General features: G+C 41.9%; 1 protein-coding gene across 1 annotated transcript in view; it reads left to right on the top strand.

The window, feature by feature from the left end:
- The first annotated feature begins 9,346 nt into the window (after positions 1-9,346).
- Positions 9,347-24,964, top strand: part of ddr1 (discoidin domain receptor tyrosine kinase 1) — a 36,482-nt gene continuing 20,864 nt past the window's right edge. The window contains 3 exon segments of the mRNA XM_069695624.1: positions 9,347-9,699; positions 22,379-22,536; positions 24,805-24,907. Coding sequence (XP_069551725.1) covers positions 22,437-22,536; positions 24,805-24,907 — 203 coding nt within the window. The 5' untranslated portion in view covers positions 9,347-9,699; positions 22,379-22,436.

Genomic DNA, 24,964 nt, shown 5'->3' with positions numbered 1-24,964 from the left:
TCGAAACCAAAGTGTCTTTCTCCAATTTTTTCATGTTTTGATCAAAGTGGATAGCACAGACATGTGGCTGAGCTTTTTTACACTAATTGCTATTGGTGTATACTTCCTGAATGCCAAATAGACATAGAGATATAAAATTATAATCATGAAGATGATAGGGCTTTATAGTTATACTTGTCTTGTAATTAGTTTGGGGGCTTACTTTTATGAGTACCCAAGACAGATAATTACTATGATGAGATTTACTGACGCTAACGATCAGCTGTTCTCTACTCAGATATAATTAAAGAACTACTTAATTGGTAAATTTCCAGATGGGCAATTTTTTAATCAGATAGCATGAATTGATACAAAATGTACCGAACCACAAAATCATTACAGAATAATTTCAGTTGTTAAACTTGAACCCTCGTGGAATATGTTTTTGTTAATGGAGCTTTCATTACATGTTAAACTAATATTAATCTAGTTCTAAATAGATGATCATGTAACAATGAGATCTCAAATGGATCGCCAACTTGTCGAAATCCTTCAGTTTCTCCCCTTAAAATCATCTTATCCCACACTTCATGACATGTAGTGTCCCGTAGGAGTCAAATATTCAAACCCATCTATCCATTATCTATACCTGCTTTATCCTGAGCAGGGTTACGGGGGGGGCTGCAGCCTATCCCAGCTCACAGTTGGGCGAAGGCAGAGTCCATCACAGGGGCAAATGTAAACAAAGACCATTCACACCTAAGGGCAATTTGTAGAATCACTAATTAATCTAAGATGCATGTTTTTGGATGGTGGGAGGAAGCTGGAGTACCTGAAGAGAACCCACACAGGCACAGGGAGAACATGCAAACTCCGCACAGAAAGTCCCAGGCCCGGATTTGGACCTGGAACCTTTTTGCTGTGAGGCAACAATGCTAATCACTGCACCACTGTGCCACCCCATATGCAAACCCATACTTATTTTTTATGGCTGCCATTCCTACAAATGTACATTTGGCATCGTTGTTCATATTTTCTCTTAACTCATTCTGACATATTTGGTATCTTTTGTAAATTTAGGGATCTGGAATAGAAATTTTCAAAAAGTTGTGCAGGTTTGAACAATTTCTGGCAGTTCAGATTGAGTTTGTATTGACTGGTTCAACAGTTTGTTGGTGAGGTTAATATGTGTTTTTGTTTGTGCATGATTGATTAGGCTCCAGCATTGCCCTCAACCTGCATAGGATGTGGAGAAAGGGAGATGTAGTTATTGTTTTTTGATAACCAAGAGATACTGAATTTGCAATGCAAGTATTAATCCGGTGGGAAGAAAATATTTGGTATTGCATATATATTTGGTACACTTTGAAATAGTGATTTATTTGTACTTTTAATTGGCATTTGATCCCCTCAACAGAGAAGAACTTGTGAGAAGATCCTCCAGTAAAATATGTTCTCTGCCTTTAAAATCACAGTGTTTGTTTATTAAAGCATTTCCAATTTTCCTTTTCATTCCTCTGTGTCTTACATGACTACATTTAATAAAACAGGATATGTTTGGGAGGAAGAAAGCTGCTCAAACAATAATACATAACTCCATGTGTTGTCCAGTGCACCACTGCTTTTATTAGCTGTGGAGCGTATGGAATAAATTATCACCTCTCCCAGCTTCTAATAAAATGATTTCCATAGTCATCTGATAAAAAAATTTGAAACCTGTCCCCAAGATTTATGTCCCATTTGAGTGCTATATGTCACTGTCATTATGGGATAACTGTATTGATAGTGTTTGTCAAAATATTTACTCTTGACGCCAATGCAATCCTCTTGTTGGAGTATATCTGCCTGCATCTATTATCTCATTACGTTTGTTGTGACCCATTGAGCACCATTCATGCGCAAGCTGAGGCAGTATGGTGATTATCACCAGTGAGAACTGCCATAATTATTATTTACGGGATGGAAGTGGCTGGAAATTCCCGCATTTGACATGTTTTGGATTTGGTGCCAACTTGTACGGTACTCAGAGAAGCTATTTGCTGACTAGATACATTCAGAAGGAGGGAGAGAGAAATCATCTGGAATTGTTTCCAATTTACAAGTGGAGCCATGAGCTGCTTAATTCTCCCAGTCAGGACTCTAAATATGTTGTGGCCCTCGAACCTATATGGCAATAATTATAGCCAGACAAAGACCCCAGATTTACTGGTGCATGACACCATAAATTTTGAAAACTGTTAATCAAATTGTGCTGTGTTAAATATCTTTGCTGCCAGCATCGGTCACGTCAATAATGCCCATGTGTTTTGAATTTGATCTTTTCTTCTTTTTTGGTTTGGAAAGCTTTCTCATGACGCAATCAGGTTGTTGTGGGGACTCTTGTCCTCTTTCCTCCTCTCTTCTCTTATTTGCTCAACTTCTGCTCTCTGCGTGACCCTGGCTGACATGTAGGCGAGACCAGGGAGTAATGAACTGCATTTCATGAGAGCCGGAGCATAAGCAGAGCAGAAAAATTCATTAGTCTGGTTTTATACTCTCCCCTGGGTGTTGTAGACAAACACTCACACATCTGTGCGCGCACATTCACATACAGGTGAGGTGGAGAGGGAATAGGAAGTTGTAAAAAGCTTAAAGGAGAACAAGAAGAACCACAAGTGTGGTCGTATTCCCTTTAAAGACAAATACTAAAATCAAATGTCCCAGTTGGCTCCATAGAAACAGCCAAACTGCAATGAGTCTCATTATCGTAAATTATAGTTCTGCATCTCAGCTGGCAGGTACACCTCTGCGGTCACTAGAGGGCTATCAAAGCCAGCAGTAGTATTCATGTGAGCTTTTGCTACAGTTAATAGTCAGGTGCACGAGCTGATTGGACCCAGACTTCTCGTTTCTGGTGTTCATAGTACCTTACATGACAATTCAGCCATGTTAAGCTTTATCACCTTGAGAAAAGTTGGGTCACAAACTATCATATGAGTGTGCAGTCATTCATAAACATTTCTTTTGTCTTTTGTTTGTTATCAGAGTGAAGTGGTCCGACCGGTTTCTGGAGTTTGACCTCTTCAGACTAATTTACCTTCTCCATTTAGTAAGTTGTGCCAGAGATCTGCCATGTTAGCGGCATCTCACACGCTTCCCTCACATACAAAGACCACACAGACAGACACGTTCTCTCTCTCTTTCTATCACACACACACACACACACACACACACACACACACACACACACACACACACACACACACACACACACACACACACACGTGCTGATTTACAGCTCCGGCAGTTGTCCCCCCAGTCAGGGTCCTGGTGCTGCAGCAGCGCTGTGGGGGGTGGCGAGGCCTCAGCACCGACGATTGGATGTCTTCTCTCATTGATCAACTATCAACGGTGTAAAGTAACTAAGTTCATTTACTTAAGTACTGTACATGAGAGCAATGTTTAGGTATTGTAGTTGATTATTTTCCACTTCATCTTACTTTATTCTTCTACTATTCTTGTATGTTTCTATTTTTTATTAAAAAAAAAACAGTTCTTTGTCCTTCACTACATCTTTAGTTAGTACTGTAAGATTTTACGTGAAACAACATGCCCTGAGCTTATTGGACACAAAGTATTATTCAAGATTTAAAGGATCAAAAGCAGACAAGTCGAGATAGGTCCCTTTATCAAATTTGTAATTTCACCTAAGAGAGATTTCAATAAAACTTCTCTTGTTATTTAAACAACTCGAGACCCAAAAATGTAAAATTATCTAATGTGTCACAAGCCAAAATAAAATAAATAAAAATTTTCATGGCAGAACTTTCTTTCCAACTCCATCAGTCTTATCACAAACTCTCAGATTTACCTTGTAAACTAGCTAACAACAGTAAAATACTTCTTACACATTATTTACACATTGAAGCATCAGTATTAACAATCAAAGTCTCTGCAACAGCTGCAGTGGTCGATTGTTATTTTGATTATAGTACTTCTGCATTTATAGTAAGTAGGATTTTAAATGAAAAGCTTTCACTTGTAGCGTATTTGTTTCAGATTATATTTTTGATACTTTCATTTAAGTAAAAAGCGTTTCTTCCACCTGTCAAAACCACTGACATACAAAATGTGGAAATGGAGCATTTGGTGGTAAAAAGCTAGTGACATCAGGCACAACCAGACTTTGGGTTAGATCATTCTTTTCATTCCATTGTGCAGATAATAAGAAAAGATTAATCATTTGTGAACACAGAAGAGCTCACTCAGGTACCACACCCATGTTATGTAGTTAGAGCTCTGTGAACAGCACAAAAGCCAGACTGTGAGTGCCTCTTTTCTTCAGGTGATCAATGCTTGGCGAACTGTCCCGGCAGTATGTCAGCATGAGGCAAACTCAGAGACAATATTTGCCACAGCGAGCATTCAACACGATGTGTACAGAGCAGCTTTCCCATATTCCTCCCGTAGAGGGTCACAATATGGCAGCTGGGTTTGTTTGTTCGGAGGACTTGTGCTCGAGTGGAGAAAGGGCCTTCTCCGTGCTTGACACACTGCTCTCCAAAACACAAAGCACCGCCAATGCAAACTCAGAGGGACTTAGTACTTTGTAGTCCAGTGATACTGTAAGCAGGGGCCACATTTAATTGTTAAATTGCGGAGTTGAATGTGTGAGTTTGTGGTTTTTGTGTGTTCCTGGTCTCTTGTCTGTGTTCCTCTGCCTGGTGATGCATGAATGAGACCTCTTTGGTCACTGCCCTGTGTGTTTGTCTGCGACCCTGTTTGTGAGTTGGAGCCCATGTGTCAAAAGGTATTTTTAGCACCACCTCTCACTGCATTGCAATGGCACTCATTCGCACCCCTCCGAGTCCTCCCCACACCTCCTCCTCACCCTCATCTACCCACCCATCCCGTCTGTAGGGCCTTCCAGTCCGCCACAACGTTTACTCTCACTGGAAGGAGCCAGCAACAGGCTGCCTGGAAGTTTATTAACAGGGTGACAGTTTGAGATCCAAGAGTGGAGACGGGAAGAGGATCAGAGTTGGGTTACCATGGCGATAAGGACCTCAGGCATGTTGTTCAAAATGACTCCAGTGAATTACTTTTGTTTCTCCCTTTGGGCTTTGGCCAATTTGAATATTAATTAGAATAATTAAAGGATGGTTATAATTATACGTCCTCACACACACAGACCCTGGGAACATGGAGTGGATGTTTTGAGGATGTGTTCAGCTGAGTGAAATCACTGTTTGAGCTAAAGACCAGGGATGTGAAGATGGTAAACATGTAATTGGTGAAACAGTCGGGTGAAGGACCAGACAAAGAAGATCTAATGTACAGTAAATCAATAATTCACAAAATGCTGTTGTTAGCGGCACTAGAAAGGGAGGCCATTCATTCAGCAGCTGGTTCAGACAGGTGAGGAGAGGAGGGAGGAAAAGGGGGCAGGAAAAGGGAAGACAAATCCTGCAGGGGCTGGAGTGACAGTTTGAACAGAGGACAACAGTTGTAGATGAGCCTCCCAAATGCCATAGTCCTCCACACTGTCAGATCTGTGTGTGTGTGTGTGTGTGTGTGTGTGTGTGTGTGTGTGTGTGTGTGTGTGTGTGTGTGTGTGTGTGTGTGTGTGTGTGTGTGTGTGTGTGTGTGTGTGTGTGTGTGCAGATGAATAACAGCGGATTTCTGAGGAGGGGTCGGGGGGAGAAACACAACACCAGACATGAGGAAGAGGAGGCACAAGAGCACCGCACTACAGCTGAGAGAGTCTCCAGAGACTCCAGACTGCGTTAGGGGTCATCTGGAATGCCCCCTACCCCAACACTCGACGACCCCCCCCCTCCACCCCCCACCCTAGGGCACTCCCACCCCACCAGCTCCCCCCACATTCCCCTGACAACACTGAGCTCATCACACTTCACACACATCCAGCTGCATGATCACAAGGACACGCCAGGCAAGATCGGACGTATCCATACTTGGATATCTTTGAGAGAAGCTGGTACAGACATTCATGAATCCTGAATTTGTTCTGTACCTTAATTTATGACCAAATACCTGACAATATTCCCACCTTGTGTACAGTATTAATTAGCAAATGTTATAATACCTTGCTGTCAGATCAAAACAATGTTCTGCCTAACCACAGCCGAACAGAGCACCTAGCATGACGTTAGACTCTTTACCTTGTTATCAGTCTTGACTCAACAAACAGAAAGACAACAAGGACGACAGAAAAATCAGAAAGCGAGGAAGTGAGAGGAACTGATGTAATCATTTTCCCCACCAAACACCTAAAAGGAGAGCCTGCGAAGCCCACCATTACGCTGCACCCCACCCAGGAACCTCCCCCTGGAGGAGATGCTGACCCCGCGACCCCTGACACCTTCAACACTCCCAGATTCTCTCCAGGCACCAATTAAATACTTCCTGCCCAGGGCCTATGACACTGATACTAACAGAGCACAGACAAGTCACAGTAAATTGACATTAGAGGGGAACACAGGGCTGCATGTGGAGCTGTACATTATCACACATGTGCACACTCTCACACATACATACATGTATGTTCAAACCAAACACGGACCTGAAGTGGCACATGAAAGTGAAAAAAAAGAGGTATTTTGTTGTAAAATGGACTTTGGGTCTCCAGAGGTTTTGTGGACTGTTTCAAATTGGAGACATTTATTGGTTTTGGATGTTCCCAGAGAAAAAGACATTGTTTGAGAGGGTAGAATGTTTGGTATGTGGTTTAACGCTAGTTCCCAACATACTGCAAGCTTTGCATTCTGCAACTGATCTGTGTTGTCTGAATCCTGCAGCCCTGCACAGCTGTCAGACCACAACAGGGGTTGGACAGGGTGCCTGAGAGATGGAGAGAGAGTCTGTGTGTGTGAGTGTTTTGTCCCATGAAATGCCTTTGTATTGAAAGCTTCCATTTCTAATTCAGATGTTTGTGTTTTTCGACTAAAGCGGTGCCAGAGAGGTTATAAATGCAGGCTACATATTCACAAAGACAGGCAATAGATCATCTGTCACCGCTCCCAAATAGAAGCTTTCGATGAAAACGGTAATTTTCTATTCAATGCAATAATCCTTTTAAAAAGTAAACACTTTCTTTTAACTTTTAACACACTTTTCTCTCATTTGAACACCCTCTTTCATCTTCTCAACAGATCATTGATGTTTCAGGCACCTCATTCTTTTTGGTCTTTATCTTTCCTTACCTATTGTGCTTTCTTGTCCAAGCTGACTCATGAGTGCATAACAACTTGAACTCTTTCCCTCTTGCTTTCCCTCCGTGTTCACATTTCTGTCTCACTCATTGAATTCCTCACAGGATCAGACCTGCTTTTTATGCTCCACTGGTTTTCACTCAAAGTGAGTAGAGAAGGTGGGGGAGAAAAGAGTGGTTTTAGTGACAACAAACCAAAACTCTACAAAGGAACTGAGCACGTTTTGTGTAAAGAGGGAGTAAAGAAAAAATGAAAAAGGATCAGAGCAGCAAGAAAGTGAGACACAAAGAGAGTAGGAGCGAAGCGGCACGGGGTAGAAAGGAAATAATGCTGAAAAAGGTCATAATTTCTGCCAGGGGATTTGCAGTTGCCTGGACAACGAACAAAGCAGAGCCAGTTTGACCATGTGCACAACAGAAAGGGCTGAAAAAATAAGGAAAAGGCTCTGGGGAGAGCTCAGAATTACTGCACTCATCAGCAGGATAATTTCTGGGAACTAGTTCACATTTTGTTGGTGATGTCATTGATAAAAACTTTCAAATTTCAGATTAACAACATAACTTTTTGTATTTTCTTGGCACTGTTGGAAAACAGAAAGAGAAATAGAGAGAAAAGCTACAACTGAAACAAACTCCAGAGAAGCAAAAACATTAATAAGTCAGCAATTGTGGCTAAACAAAGAGAAAATTCTGCACACAAGATTATGTTCTATATGCAAAGAAGACTTTAAGAAGAAAAGAGAGTGTTTTGGTTTGGTTTAGCTCTTAATTGAAAAGCGATGAGAGAATGTTAATGATATGCAGGAAGAAGGAGGCCAGGCCAGATGAAAGTCAACTAAAGTCCTTATAAACACAGAGAAAGTTGGAGAGAGCTGTAGAGAGGGAGAGGGGGAGGGAAGGTGAAGGGGTAAGGAAGGGGGAGTGTAAGGGGTGATTTACAGTAAAGCTGACAAGTAGAAAATGTGTTTGTATCTGTTAACATACATGTGCAGCTCATGATGTTTTTGTATTATATTCATGAAAGCAAATATATAGTACTCATCAGACACTAACAGGAACACAACAGGAGCTAACTAGTAACTAATGCTGTTAAATAAATACAGTAGAGTAAAAGTGAGATATTCCACCTGAATTTTGAGTATTTGACTAAATTTCACATGTCATGAATCTGTTGCTTGGGATCAAAAACAGTGTATTTATTGACAAAAGTGCTTCATTTAAGGACATTAAAGAGACAAAAAGTGCATACGCAATCTTAAACACAGATACAAGCACTCAGGTGCACAACAAGTGAACATTAAGCAGCAGTATCAGTGTTCCCCTTCACTGTTTACCCAAGGTGGAGCTCAGAGAGTGTGTTAAATGACCTTTATTGTTCCTCCCTGCCAGAGTGCCAGCTAAAGTTCCCCTCCTCTCAGGCAAGTACCAACACATACTGTAACTGCTTTACTGCCTTTTTTTTCAACCTATTTGAGTCTGACTTGTTCAAGTTTTGATGCTATTCAGCATAAACATACATACACACATGTGTCTCTTTTTAAACATGAGTTCCTGCCTCAGTTTTGCTTCGCCTGCAGGACTCCCGTATCAACAACTATCCTGGTTCCAGCTCCATTGCAGTGTTTTACTGCAAACCCTTCAATCTGAGTCATTATAGCCCAGGGGCAGTAATGGTATACAGTTACACCACCAATACTCTGTAATAAAGTTTCCTTCAGAGGTAAATACCAAGGCACAGTGCTGTGGGTCTACATTAAAAGTCCCCAGCCAGATGCTGAAAAGTTGAAAAGTTATTGAAGGAATTTACAAGTTTATATTAATACGAAAACACTGATTCAAAACAGCAGAGCAACATTTTCTGACATGCAAAGAGTTAACCAGGTGAAGCCATCCTGCCTGCTGATGTATCATATGTCATATTCCCCAAATCTCAGCGTTGCTGTAAGGAAGAAACTCCCATCGCCCCAGAAGACTTCACGTTGGATTTCAGTTTTACGTTTCACAGCTCCCTCCCACAGGAGGCTCTGGTTGGACGAGCCGCCTGCTGGAATATTCAATCAGACACCTTGCTCGCAGCTGTGATTGGACACAGCCGGTGCAGTTATGTAAATGAGCACCTGGTGGCGCCTGCCGGCTCCGCTTGCGGAGCCCGGACTTCGGGAGAGCGGCTCACATTCAGCGAGGGGGCGAGGCGCGGGGACCCTTCATGGTGTCTTTCCCTTGTTTTATACATTTCCCTCAGCGTTGACAAGTTTTAAAACCATACACTTCAAGAGTGTCAAGTGAAAATCGGGCTGCGGGTGTATTAGCAGCCGGTGCGTCCAGGAACTACGGAGTATTTTGTCGTTTTTGGAGTTTTGGCTACGGTCGTTCACTGAACGCAACAACTGCTCCGGAGCTCAGTTTGGATTATTCGGTGGACGTGTGCTGTTCAGGGTACAGCTCGCCAAATACAGACTTTATTACAAAGTTTAGACTGCTGTCAAAGCACACTTATCCCTGTCTTTTAGGTAAGTACTGACAAATTCATCGTGGTTATCCACTGCACGTTTCTTCCCTGAGCGCTTTAATAGGCAGCAATATAGCAGCGGGTATTTCCAGCCTTTCTGTCTGTGTGTCTGTGTGTCTGTCTGCCTCTCACTCTGTGGCTTGGCGTCTATAAGTCTCGGCGTGGAGCTGGGTGATGCAGCCCTGGACGTTGGCCACGGACTCTTGGGAAGCGCATACGAGGTATAGCGTTGCGCTTTAGTCTCTGGCGTTTGGTTGGCAGATACAGTCTGCGTAGCTGAAATATTCTGACAGTGTACATCATGGTCTAGACTTATTGGAAACTGTGCTGTTCAACATTGTGCTAATTGTGGGTCCTTGGCAGCAGAGAAAGCATTATTCAGAGTTCTGCTTTGTGCCAAGACTATTCAATATTCACTTTGGACTTTGTTTTTTTTTCATCCAACCTCCCCATCAATTTAAATCCTCAGCCAGACTCGCTGCCAAACACTTACATGGGTTTGGTCAAGTTGTCACCAACCATTCCTCTCTTCACAGCCTGTTAAAGTCATTCCTCACTTGTTTTACTTTGCACCTCATTCAGAAAAGCTCACGTTAAACAAAAGTAAGACCTCTTGGCATGTGGAGCTTTTAAACTCCAGCAGTCCTGATGAATGGCTCCGTAAAATGGCTGATGTTTAGGATGACCTCCACACATCCAGCTGGTGGTCATCACACCCGTGGTTGACCCTCTGACCTCACTGCCCCACAGGTGACTGTCAATGAGGCCGTTAGCTCTGGTTTCACTCACCTCTGGCTTTAAATGAGGTGGTTTCCATTGGGGAGCTAATCAGTTACCAGAGCCAAACCATAAAATCAACACAGGGTGGCCCACCACTGGAGAGGAGGGCCTGTGTCCATACAGAAAATCAGTCTGTGGGGATGAGCTGCGGGAAGGTTTGGACTTTGAACAGGATGTGCATTTTTTGGTTTCCTGAGCCAGTACAACAGGGCAGTGATGTAATAGTGGATCAATCATGTTCCTCTTATTATCTGGAAACAGGATGGTGCAGAAACCAAGAATAGGTTATATATAAAAAAATTTTTTTAAAAAACCCACATTTCAACTTTCTGCCTTTGACAGAGACAGCAGGAGAGTGGTGAAAATGTGGGTGTGATTGCCTTTGTTTCTGTTGCCAGCTTGCTCCTGTGTGTTTGTGCATGCCTGTGTTCTTGCAGGGAGGCGATGGTGGCCTGATGGAGGAGGCTAACAATGGGCTTCAGTGGGTGTGCAGTGCAGCGGGCAATCACCTTTCCCACCACATGAAAATGGTAGAGGAGATTGTTGGCCAGGGGACTGAGCAAGCAGTCAGAGGGGGTGTAGTATTGTTAAACTGTTGGGAAGAGGAGGAGGAGGAGGTGGTGGTGGGTGCTTGTGCTTTTCAACGACCCTCCCTCTCTGCCTCTATAGCAAACGCAGGGGCATAAAGTAAAGAGGATCTCCCGAGTGTGGATGCACAGTCCCTCACGGCATGCACATGTGTGCTGGCTCCCCTGTCTGATGGGCATCTGGCTGCTGATTCTCCCACAGCGTCCCTCAAGAGCCATCGGCCTTGCATAGCTACTTTTTATCAGCTGTGCAGCTCAGCGAAGGAGACGCAGAATATTTTTGAACAGTTGGATAGACCCGTTATGTAAGTATAAGTGTACATGCACACACTTTGAGAGCAATTTTTTTTTTGTATTGATTTTGGAGTTGTTTTGGCAGAAAATGACATTAATTGCAAAATACTGTATGATTTGTGGAGAAGTATGCACAAAGCAAAGTATTTTGTGTAATAGGGTTGGAGAAATGCCTGTTTGTTATTTGTTTTGGTCTTTTAGAGATGTTAAGACTCAGCAACAAAAGTCTTGGAAAGCTGTTTTTTTATGTGCAAAACAAGAAGAAAATGAGGCAAGGTTTTGCAGTGTTGCATATTTTCCTGTTGTTCACTGATTGAAAACACATCGATGCGTGCCTGCATGCAAGCTTTTCTACAAACACAGGAGCGGGGTTTGGTATCTACGGTGGGAACGCTGGTCTGGTTGATCATTGACCTCCGTCTGTTGTCCATCTGGGTCATTGTTTTGGAGGCGACCGTGCTTTGTGACTTAGTCTTTCTGGTTGTTGACCAATCTGAAAAGACTTTTAGCAGGTGGATTCAAATTCAAACCCAAAAGGCGGAACCTGCACAATGACTGAATTAGATGTTTTGCACAGTTGCCTGATCTTTACGACGATGTGGCTAATGTGGCTAGTTAACCACATAGAAGAGCACAATAATGACAATGGTGTTTTCAGTCCAGAAGAACAGTTTTTTTTTTTTATGCGACTTCCTTCATGGCGATCGTATAGGCAGAAAGTCTGTGTTTGCTCGTAATTGTCTCCCGACAGACTGAGCGGAAAAGCCAGTGGAAGAATTCATTTAAGTCCAAAGACAAGACACAGTTACTTGCCTCCTCGCTCTACAGTCCCCTTTTAATGGGAAATGAAATGAAGTGAAGGCATGGCTACAACTATCCACACTGTTTTCCTAAACCAATTTCCCCTCAAGTCTAGACAGCTGGACTTTTCAATTGCATTTCCTGTTTTGTGGTCACATGCACAGTGCGCACAACACGACTGTCAGACAACCAAATTAATCATGTAATGGGCAGTGACATTTAAAAGAGGGATCTTGGGCTTCAGTTGTCTGTCAGTTTTCAAATGTATTTGATTTCCTCTTCATGAGCATTCATCTCCAGTCCTACCTTCTCTCAGATCAGCGTTCTCGCTCATCCAGCGTTGCTTCATCCCCTTGTTCGTCCATCCCTCCTTGACTTGCAGCACACTTTTGATCCCTTAATTGATCATTCTGGCAATCTGTCTCTTCTTTCATATCTTAACATCAAACACGGACTCTCCTTCTTCATCTTCTATCTCTCCATTCCCTTTGAAGCAGCACTAGATGTTTCATTTATCTACCTCCTCTGCTTATCCATCTCAGCCTCCCTTCTCCTCTCTTCCCTGTGAGTCTCCTGATTTATCTGTTTGCGCTTTACGTTGAAGGTGTCCTGGTTAGATAGCAACGTTGCTGCTTGGATGTATGTAAGCAAACTGAGGTTAAACTCTCTTCAAAGAATTTGTCACAGTATCGCATTAAAGTATCTCAGAGCTTGGCTCGATGCCTCATTTAAGCTCAGAAACCTAAAGAAATGCTTCTACATGTCCTCCAAAATCAAAGGTGGGCAGTTTTGAAGGTGCTTATGTACATATATGATATAGTTCAACAGAATAATTAGCATCTAAAATGTAGAAGATGACCATTAATACCTCCTTAATGTGTAATTTTTCAACTGTTTTATGGCTTTATGAAATAGTAAAATTATCTCATTAAAAGATTATTTGACTCATTAAGCATTGCACTCCAGTAACATTGTTGGACTTTCAATGTACAATTGAAGCAGCAAGACATTGAGATTGGAACGTGTGATGCTTGTAGCTGCTAATGTAGCCTCAAGCAGAGATGAGTAGCCGGTTACGTATGTCTGGTAAACTCACTTCTTTCCAATCTGTAGTCGTCAACCAACGCTGATTCAAGTGACATCTTTTGAGGCAATTTGCTCCCCTTCCCCTTTAATAGTTTTGATAAGTTAATGGTCTAACTAGAGCGCTGAAAGCAACTGTGAATCACATTGTGCTCCTTCACATGCCAACAACTGGAAGTTTTAAGTTATCGCCTGAGACGAACCTTATAATATATGGAAACAAACTTGAAAGCCGGGGTGAGTTCTGTTCTCTGCATCTCACTTCTTTCTTTATCAGTTTTTTTTTTTTTTCTCCCATCTCTGTTCAAATCTTCACACTGCGGTGGTGTTTACGCCTGAGCTGCTGGCACACACTGTACCTCCTGTGGCATAATTACTAATAGCTCCTGGCAAAGTAAGTGCTTTTGAAAACCTTGTTGGAACATGGTAGAAAACTGCTAAACATCAAAGGTTACCTTCTTCTTCAATATGTGTTCTCTACGAATGATAAATCTGAGTTGCAGCAACATCTACATCAAGTTGACTGGATGTCTCCTGCAAAGGGTTTTGAGGGGCATATTAGCATCAGGAAACTGTTGTGTGATGTGTAATTTAGCTCTTTTAGGAGGCTGAGAGGGAGGAGGAGGATTGCAAGTGCGATAAAATTATCAGCCTGTGCCTGAGGCTTTTAACAGAGAAGTGTTTGTGCGTGTGGTTGAAATTTTAGCAAAGCCCAGACTTTCTATTAACCAGGTCACCACATTGTTGGAACCTAATTTACTTTTGTGCGAGTCTACATTTTTTGTTTTGTTTGCCCGCTGCAGTAGCTTAAAGATTAACCAGCTCAAAGTTATCTGAAAGTTTTCTTTCTCCTCGGCTGTCATTCATTAGAAATGAGAATAGGACATCTGTTTGAGAGCTGAGTTTGGCCGGACTGTTTTTCTCACTTTGACTCAAAATGTTGAGTCTCGCTGATCTCATTCCTGTTTGACCTGATCGTTCTGCTGCATTCTGTTTCTCTCCAGGCTATCCCCATCTCCCTCCTTCTCTTGTTCACTCCATACCTGCTCATCAGATGAATAATTCTCAACCTCCTTGGGGGTAACGAGTTGCTTTTGTCCCACGCTCGCTCTGTCATCCGGAGCTGCTTCATTTGATTTCTTGTGGGAATTTTCCTCCCTGATATTCTTCAGACCGTCTGTCTGTCTGTATTTCAATCTGCGGCTGTTTTCTCTCTGCCCATTGTGAGAGTAGCACAGTGCTGTCACATGCCTCTCCTTTCTCCTTTCACCCCATCCTCCCCTTTGCTTCTCACTTGTTCTCTGACAGGTGGCAGTGCGACTGTGCAAATTGAATTCGGGGAATTGGGCTGCGGCTCGGCATCACACTGCAGCCCCAAAGCAGGCTCTATGTCAAACTGGACCTAGATATCCACATACACTTTGCTTGACATCGTAATGCTACCTCATACCTGCTGGACTCTCATTAGCATTTTCATAGCTGAGGTCAAGCTCAGAATAAATCTTTCCTCACAGTAGGAGTGAAGGTTCATTTTCACGCAGCAGGTAACTTTGCTTCAGAGGTGAAACGGGCCCCTCATTAATTCACTTTCACAAGAAAGTGCAAATGATCTCATCTCATTCCAGTTGGGTTATGCAGAGAAAAAGGAGCTGTGACAGTGTAACTACTTGTTCCGACATGTGTGAGGCTTTGAGCCCTGAGAAACAAACCAGTGATCCAGTTTCTGTCAGTCGCAGCCAGTTTCCCAGAAGATATTATAACACTCCTCTCTCATCTAGTGTTTTTCCTTTGCGTGCACAGAAAGAGTAGTCGGTCTTTGATTCACACGATGCAGCTAATAAACAGCCAACTCTGTGTAGATCACGTTGGCTGACAGTCCAGAGGTGCGAATATGGCCTTCCCTTTTGTTTATGTGTGTGTTTTTGTTATGCTCTCTGTTCTTTGTAGAAGTTCAGCTTCCACAGAAAATTGTATGTTTTTATTTTGGTTCTCTTGAGCGCAGGTGGTTTGCCTGCGCTCAACAATACTGTCTACTGTGTATCGGCTCAGGCTTATTTATTTTTTTATTGCCTTTGCAGAAGCCAATTTGGAGCACAATGATATGAGCTGTAATTAAAAAACACTCCAGATGAAATATTATATTTGGCCTGTAGCTACATGAGCCATTTATCAATATTATATTGATATCATGATATGAGACTGAAGATATCATCTTTAGTTTGGGATATGATATTAAGTGTTATCTTTTCTTGGTTCTAAAGGCTGAATTACAGTAAAGTCATCTACCTTTCTGAATTTACCTAACCATAGTCATTATATCTGCACTAATTCACTGCAATAAGCCTGTACAATAACTCACCTCTGGCAAAATCCATCACACAACAATAACACTGTTGTCTGGTTTTCTTGGTTGTTTAAATATAAAAAAACAACAACAACAACAAAACTTTGCACTATTGTTTAGTTAGTTTTAATTTAATTATTCTATTTTATTTTATTGTATATACTTTGCAATTTTATATTTAATATTTTTTACTGTTGTTTTATTTCTTTCCTGTATCTATAAATGCTGCTGTGGCGAAATTTTTTCCCCTTGGGGAGTAATAAAGTAACTATCTATCTATCTATCTAATGATGTTTAATTGTCAAAAATCGCATTATATAAATATTGTGTGAAAGCACCAGTAGTCATCCCTATAATATCGTTGCAATATCTACATATTTGGTCAAATTTATTGCTATATTTGATTTTGTTCTTGTCACCCGACCCTAATCTACATATAGACACATTTGAGATCTACCTGGTCAGGCTATATATTTGAATTTGTAGCGCACACATTTCTATGACAATTGACAAACCTCAGAAATTTGCAAACCTCCTTTTGTTGAACATTTCAAAAGCTTTTAATTGGCACAAAGGTTGGCTAAAGCATCAGTCAAAAATGGACATTACCAAGAAAAATAGAAGCAATAAAACGTCAACGTTGCCCTCATACAAGAGAGGTCTTGGATAAACTACTTGAGAAAACCAGCATTGTATATTCATCATTGTGTGTCATTTGCTGCATTAAACCTGTTGAAAGCTAACAATGAGGATAGAAAAGGAAATGGAGCCCAAACAGTACTGGATTTTTAGGTAGATACCAATATCCAATATTTGTGACTACTATGTGCATGACCTCAATATTTAAAGTTGGAAAATTCATGTTGTCACTGCTTTCTGATGAACTGCATTATGAGGACAGGAAGTTCCCAAAGGAGTCCAGTTCTACCTGAATTTACTGACCAAATCTCCATAAACATAGAATATGACTAATACAGCCATATCCACACAAGACTACCCACCTCCATCAGAGTCTTAATTAACTGACTTTTTAAATAGGTTTTGGTTTGGTGTTTCTGAAGGCATTATAGTCCTGATCTGTTTGTTCAGTTTATTGCACACACTTTATTTGTTCATTAGTTTTATTTAAATGTGCATGTTTTGGCTGTAATGTGTACCACGACCTTCACAAATCACATCCTGGCCCAAAAATAAAGCCTTTGTTTGTTGACCACCCAAACACCCAGAAGAAAATGTGGCTTTCTGGCTACAAACCTGGAGTGATGTTTTGTCCCCTGCACTTACAAAGAGGTTTGTGTGGCTGCTGTTGATGAAGGCATTCTCATTTGCCAGACCAGCGTGTGGTAATCAGTCACAATTTATCTCTGTCCACAGTGAAGATACACTGAGTAATGCTGCAACTGGTGTGGACCAAGGAGCCCAAGTGGGCCCGCTTCCAATAGAAAGCAGGCAGTAAAAAGAGACTGTGACAGTGAATGATTTCTTTTTTTATGTAGCCGCATGAAACCAACTTACTTTTTCATGTTCATTTTTGTTCCACCTCAGGAGTCCCTGTGTTAAACTATCGCCACTGTTGCCTTGAAAATGATATTTGTTATGAGCAGTGATGCAGTGCTATTTGTTTGTTGTAAGTATGTGACATGTTGTGTAACAGCTCTAACCAAGTTTACATACAATAGTCAATGATGTTTATTTTCTAATGCTTTATTTAATTCGTTGATGATATAATCATGCTATTTTCAACAGTTCTGAATTACTTATCTAAAGTGCAATTGTCCAATTTCAGTGACATGTCCCTGTAAATGTTCACAATGAAAGCATTGTAAAGAAATGAGGGGTTTCTGTCCCCTGAAAGCCAGAGGGCTTTTAATTTGAAACAGATACAGGAAGTGTTGAGCATAATGTAGTAACTTTAACAGGACAAACTGGAGATCATCAAAAGAACTGCGAACATTTTGTTTCTTCAGAAATAAAATGTTGGCTCATTGCTCCGGGGCTCTCTGGCAGCACTGCAGCTGAGGTTATGAGCTGCTACTTTATGATGCTGCCATGCTGTGTCTCTGCCACCAGGAAGAGGTGTTTTGAATTGGGTATTTTGGGGGGGAAAGCTGAGCTGTCCTAATGAGTCATTCAATATTAAGCACAACTAAACTATTCCTGGAAACAGGTTTCGCTTTTATAATCCCCGGTCTTCTTTATGATTCATCACCTCCTTTACTCATTCTCAAGCCACATTACTTTCTCCTTTTCTTTTTGCTGCTGTTAAATTTGTTTATCTGACTGGGCTGCTGTTGCTGTGTCCCTTTTAACTGTTATTGCCCGGTTTAAGTGATTCATCCATTCTCCTGCCACTTCCTCCTTTAGAAATCAGCAAATTGAACAGTCATGACTGGCCTTGTACAGATAAATGTATTGTGACTCAGATGTACAATTTGATGACCAATCTATGACCAACACTATGACAAACAGCAAATTATAATACCAACCAGACTTCACCCACAACTCTCTCTTTTATAATGGATCATCTTTAAAAGATTTGGTGGGTAGATACCAAAAATGTACTGCCTGTATTAACTCAGTTAAAAGATAAAATTAGTGTCCACCTTCACTGAAGGTGTAAATATGTGTTTTTTTCCTCACTGAAAGGCATCTTTTTATATTCAACCAAAGTAAACTGAAGGAAATGTTTCCAAGAGACACAAAACTGACAAACGGCTCCAGCCTGTCCTTAGAGTGAGTCTTCAGTAAAAACAAGAAAACAGTGACCCTGCAGGTATCAGCACTTCATGCCATCCCTGTCTCACACAATAAAGGCAGTTTTTTAAGGAAGCCAGCAAATCACCTTGTTCCTGTGGCTGGCACAGTCTCGCCCTTCAAAGGGTCGAAGATTAAAAATTAAATTGGGTTTCCTTCTCTCCAGGACTCGGAGTGTAGTGGTGCGCACAACCAGCTTTTTCACAGACGGACAGAAATCCAAAACAAAGAGCTCACTGCTCTGTATCTCCCCAGTGGCCATTAGTCACGTCTAACTGGCAGCGTGTTACTATCTGGCCGTGGCTGGAGACTTCACACGTTGTGGTCTGTGCATGAGACAAGAAAGACGTTAAGGAAACAAGGCTCAAAGGTTTTGTGTGTTGCACATGGCATACGTTATTACATTATTACTTTTCCCAAAACAGCCTGCACATTTTTAGATAGTTTGCCAACTCGGATAAAAACAAATGAGAGCATAAGCTGTTTTTAGTCATGCTGGTGATGCAGCTCACAGTCCACTACTTCTGTCCAGACTGATATGTCTCAGCAAGTATTGTAAAAAAAAAACCCAACAACTCCTATTACACTTTAAACAGACATTTAAGATGCCCAGATGATCACCCACCATATTAAGATTGACATTCATTATTTTCAGTGAAATGTCTCAACAACTGAGTGGACGGCTGTAATATTTGGGAAACATTCATATTCTTGACACTGTAATTTATGTTCAATTTCACCTTTCTTTTTCATTTGTCCAATACTTTAATCTGTCAGCAATTTAAGTGAAAAACTAATGACATTCCCCATTTGAGCTATTTTGCAAATGGTAGCATGTTAACGCGCAAGATAACAAACACAGTGAACATCATATCTGGTAACTACCAGCATGTTTGTCATTGTGATCAGCTCAGCACGTTGAAGTTGGCACTTCTGTACTGAAATACAGCCTAACCAATACACCAACTTGCCGCCCCTCTTGTTTTAATTTCAGTTCAATTCATAGTCTAGCAATACAGTTGAAATATTAAATTGCAGATGTTTAAAACACGCTAATGATATCCATCTTAGTAATCACAATAGAGGCTGTCAGATAAAGTATCGTGTTTTGACAGCTTGAAGGCATCATATTTATTAAGATGATAGGATGTGTTCTCATCCAGAAATGTGAAAGATAAGAAAATAATAACGGCCAGTGTGAAATGCATAAATTTGTTTGAGTCTTAGATGCTGATAACATAACTACGGGAAAAAATTGACTAAATTTCAATGAATCTGACTGATTATCTCTTAGGTTTCAAGCCTGTACAATTTGTTTTTTAACTGTGCTGACAGACTAAAAACTAATGGCTGTCTAGAATGAAGGAATCACAAAAACAAACAACCTAAAAGTTATGATATACTTTGGAAAATTGTCAGCAGTGATGTGAAATACACACAGTTTGCAGTTAATGAGCTCAAACATGCAAAACTTCCTGAAAATCCATCAGGTTAATACAGACGTTTAGTCTGACTTTATTAAACAATGAGGAAAAAAAGAACGAATGCTCACATTTGGGTCCAACATGAAGGGCTCTCTAGAAAGGACCCTATCCAGAGCCAAGGTAGTCCTGCCAACTTTTTACTGAAGCAATCTAATTATAGAGACTGGCAAACTATCTTTAATGATGCAATGGCTTCTAACTAAAACAAAGTTGTGTCTCTCTGCCTCGCTCTTGTCAGTTGCGTTTGGTTGTGTGGGACAGAAGCAGCAGCTGCTCATGAGTATTCATTAGTCCTGCTCGTGGATTAACTTAGACTGAATGTGTAGAGTGTAGATTGGGCTGCACACAGCGCTGCCTCCTCAGGAACACAGCGGGCCCTTCTCCTCCTCTCTGAGCACGAACCACAGCTGTTCAGCACCACTTGACTTTTCAAACAACAATGTTCTCAGATGGCTGTCACCACATTTGTTCCTCCTCACCGAAACATTTATTTGGTTAGTTTTTGGCTCTTGTTTATAATATCTTTGTTTATGATGTCTTTGTATCTCTTTTGTGTGCTGGATAAAAAAATTTGTTCCTCTCGCAGACAAAACTGTGATGACATGCTATCGAGTTTGTTGATATTGTGGTGGTTGTTATGGTGATTGCCTTGGATTTGTGGACCCACTCATAAGATTCTCACCTCTGATTTTGCACAGAGCTCAGTCCAGTAAGCCTCATATTTCAGCATTTGTCATCTGGCATATGTGCAAACATACTTACTCATTTGGACAACTTGAGCTTTTTTCTGCCTCTTTTTCTCTCTTTGTTTCTCTCCACACTTGGAACATATGCCCCATGTATCGGTTGCGTTGTGCCTCCCATTCAGGACAGCTGCACTGGCTGGCTATCCCCGAGATCTCCTCTATGCGTGCACCCATGCATATACACATGCTGCAAGGCCATAAGTCACCATCTCTAAACCACCGCCCTCCTCCCAAAGACTCACACACATGTACCCATGTCATCGCTGCTATTGCCCTGCCGTCTCCGCTCTGCTGTGCTTGAAGTAACTCAACTATTCACTCTTGTTTCCATACATTCCCTCTCCCTGCCTCCCTCAGAGACCCCCTTCTCCCCCTCTCCTCCTCCGATCTTCTGTCACTACAGCTGTGTCAGCTGTCGGCCTGTCCCAGTCTAGTCAGAGATGAAGCCGAAACACAGAGGGTCTACAGGGAAGGCAGCCCGGCCTCTCTGTCTCTCCCAGCTGTCACTCCCACTTCAGACTTCCACTTATAACGAGGTTCCTTTCCTCCCTCTTGTTCCACCACTGGAAGTTTTCCTCAAACACATACAGAAGTATTATGCACAAGGAACAGGGCTATGAAATGTGCTTATTTTTCTTTTTCATAATGTTTTCTTTCAGGATGAAAACACTGAGTTGGATGTTATTTTGAAAATATTTTAGATGTACACTCAGATGACAAGTGGCAAAACAAACAATATGGCATGTTACAGCAGTCCTGCATTGATTCCTACCTTTGTTGTTATAATGCTCTGTTTTTGTTGAAACTAGAGTGGTATTGATTCAAACTTTATAGTCGTTTTGGAAACTCAGTATGACACAACACAATTCAACAGCACCACAGACTCCTAAATGATCATAAAGTTGAATAAACATTTCATTAAAACAGTTTCACAAAATTCAATGTGACCTTCATAAAGGGGGGGAGGGGCATTGAAGCTTTGTTGTATGACACAGCCTTAGTTTTAGCTAAGTGCACCTAATAAACAGGAAAATGAAAGTAGTTGTGATTTAGTAAACTTTAGGATTTCCAGGATCTTTAAAGTTTCAAGAACACGTACAAAATAACTGTGATGTAATGTTTTGAGCAAGCCATTTACTGTGTAATAACACAGACAATGTCTGTGTCCCCTATAACTCACAATACTGACATCCCTCCTTCTGCTCTGTCTTACTCATTTGGTTTCATTTCTCAGCTTCAGGTGTTTGTTATTTATCCCAAACAAGCGTCTATAACCGGGTGCTCCAGATACACTCCATCCTATTAAGGGAAAATAGGTTTGAAATCAGTAATTTGAAGAGATGATTGGCATTTCAAATTCAGAAAGAATGAAATTGTCTGGGAGTAAATGGGGACCTCTAATTATACTATCCTCGATTACCAAGCTGTTTGCAGCCCTTTCTAAAGGCAGCAAAGTATTGTTGTGTCACGGCATTCTGGTGCCAGAGAGAAAAACAAATTAGCCCGTGAAAGTGGCCTTTGTTATATGGCTTTGTGCTTGCTCCTCTGGGGTTTGGCCCATTGCTGAGCACAGCATAGAAAATGTTTGGAAACAAATGATTGTGAGACATGCGACGTGCTCTGTTATAAGAGGATTTGATTGGGAGACCTGAGTTATCAATGGAGATAATGACTCGTTGAGGTCAGCGTGTTCATGTGGAAGCAAAAATAAGATAAGTTGTGTTATGAGGGGGGTCGGTGTTATTACAAAGGCAACAGAAGATCTCTAAAGCTGATGTAGCTCTAAATCTGTCTTTCTCTGCGACAGGTATGCCTGTGGTCATCAGTGTGTCTCCGGACAGGTAACCAGGTGTGTTGCTGCTGTCATGGCCTTGACAACCCTGCGGCTGTTTGCTGTCACTGTGGTCGCAGTCCTGGCAGTGCTGGTGTCGTCTTCAGAGGATCACGAGTGGCACTTTAACCCAGGTAGGTTGTCAGACACACACAAAAACACACGTTTTTGTCGTAACTTGTTTTTTTCTTCAATTTATCAGTTTTGAAACACCTTTCAAAGTCTTTTCTTTTACTCCCACAAACTCAGATGTAATTGCACTCTCAAACCTCTTCCTGTCCTCCTGTCTGCAGGCACAGTGAATGTCTGTCCCCGCTGCTCTGACATTCTGCTCACATTCTCAGATCAGTAAGGCTCATTCTCCATCCACTATCAACAGGCTATCCTGTGTCCTCTCCCTGTCTGCCAGCCAGTCGTGTGTAATAGGAGAATGAGAGAGCTAGCCGGTCCCCCCCACCCTCCCGGCTCGCCAAGACCGCTAATGCACAGGCAGTTCATGAAAGTGTCAGTCAAAATGTCTGGTGAAGGGAGAGCATGAGGAGGTAGTGAATGTGAGCCAACCACAGGAGACTGTTTGCAGTGCGGTCAACCTTCTGTCTGCAGCAGCTCGACTGTGATTAAGAGTAAAGTGACCGCTATCAATTATTGTATTAATCATATGCTGATTCATTATTGAAGTCATCACTTAGTTTACAAATTATTTCCCAGAGGCCTTTGTGGCATCAGCATGTCATTGTGAGCATGTTAGCTTGCTGACATTTGCGTTTAGGTCAAAGCATTGCTGTGCTCAACCTCACTGGGCCACCATCAGTGTCAAAGTATCAAAAATATTTCTTATTTCTTTTTCTCACTTGTGAAGATTTGCTGTTTTCTTCATCTTATGTGATACTAAACTGAATTTTTGAGGATTTTAGACTGTTAGTCAGCAAAAACAAGTAGTTTAAAGTCATCCTGTCAGGCCTCTTTCCCATTTATTTCAACCAAATGATAAAGTAAAAAGTGATTAATCAGTAGGTAATTCATGACTAATTAAAAATTGATAATTTGATCATGAAAATTATTTGCAGCCCAAATACAAATTGTCTGAGTGATGAGTAATTGTCTTTTGATAATAGGAATTGTTGATTTATTGACTTATTGTGTCAGCATAAAAAAGATCAAGAATATTTAGCCAGACTGATAAACAGACTGTGGCGTAATACAAACAAGAGTTTAGTCTTGTAGATGGAAGTGAACCAAGCGTGACAGCGCAGAATGGTTTTGGGCTTAAATCTTATGAAAAATGACGAGGAGAAGGTGAAAGCAGAGGACACTGCAGGGTGCAGAGACAGCGAGAGGTGAAAAGACTGCAGATGGCGGGTTGTTGACTGCCAATGTGGTATAATGATGATGATGTAATGAAATGGGCACCTGTCCTCGGGGTGTGGATGAACTGTGTGTCTCTTGCACCCGTTGGGGTTTTTAGGGTTTGTCATGCAGCCCAACATTCCTGTTCACTGACTCAATGACAGAATCTGAGTTGGGTGCCCACCTCACCCCCCACCTCTTTCTGTCACCCTCAGCCAACTCTCCATATCATTGTCAGTACCCCTTCTCACTTTATCACTGACCAAACACTCCCTCAGCCTCTCGCCCCGTCCACCTCCTCCTCACGACTGACTGCAGAGCGGATAGCTGGGTCATTGGGTAATCCCCGCCTGGAACCACGCTATCTCGATCGTTTGATAATACTGCTTCTGGAGCAGAGTCAGCGCAGATATCTGAGACCTGTCTGTGTTCTCTCTTTTGCCCTCAGCTTCTGCCTCTCTTTTGTTCTCCTCCTGCAAATCCCCAGTCAGTGGTAACTGGAACAGGAGCTGTGCAGGGTCGTTGGAGCCCTGACGAGGTGGCTTTGTGTGGGATGCAGAGACAAAAGGCAAAAGAAACAGGAAAGGTGTAGCCTTAGGGACGACAGGTCACAGTGTCTCGCAGGGGGCCACCGCATAAAATATCAGCATGCACTTCGTATATGGGAATTAATGACTCACTGATGCAGTCACTTTTTACTGGATAGAAGGGACTTGCAGGAATAAGTGATGCAAAATTGCCATTACACATTACATGAAGTCATTAACGCTGAGAGATACTATGACAAGTAACAGCAAGAGGAACAATTTCCTAGTTTTCTCCCTTCACTCTCTGCCTGTGTGGGTTAGGAAGCATGAAGTCCGGAAGTTTTCCCAGAGATGACATAACAAAATTATGCTCTGTGACCAATGATGGCTGCTGAAAGTCTAATGGAAATATCTAGTTTCCCCTGGACATGTGCTTCATACGGATAAGCATTTTGCTCATATCTTCATCCGGTCTCTGTCTCCCTCTCACTCTCCTTCTCTTCTTTCCCCTCGATCCTCCCCTCACAGCTCAGTGCCGTTACGCCCTGGGGATGGAGGATGGCACCATCCCAGACTCTGACATCACAGCCTCGAGCGCCTGGTCAGACTCCACTGAGGCCAAGCATGGAAGGTGGGAGGTGTGTGTGTGTGTGTGTGTGTGTGTGTGTGTGTGTGTGTGTGTGTGTGT

The sequence above is a fragment of the Brachyistius frenatus genome, unplaced genomic scaffold, assembly GCF_029030835.1.
Source record: "Brachyistius frenatus isolate BFR_SWC_R1_liver_20210118 unplaced genomic scaffold, ASM2903083v1 Contig_20, whole genome shotgun sequence".
In the NCBI taxonomy this organism is placed as follows: Eukaryota; Metazoa; Chordata; class Actinopteri; family Embiotocidae; genus Brachyistius; species Brachyistius frenatus.
This window is presented reverse-complemented; position numbering and strand designations above follow the sequence as displayed.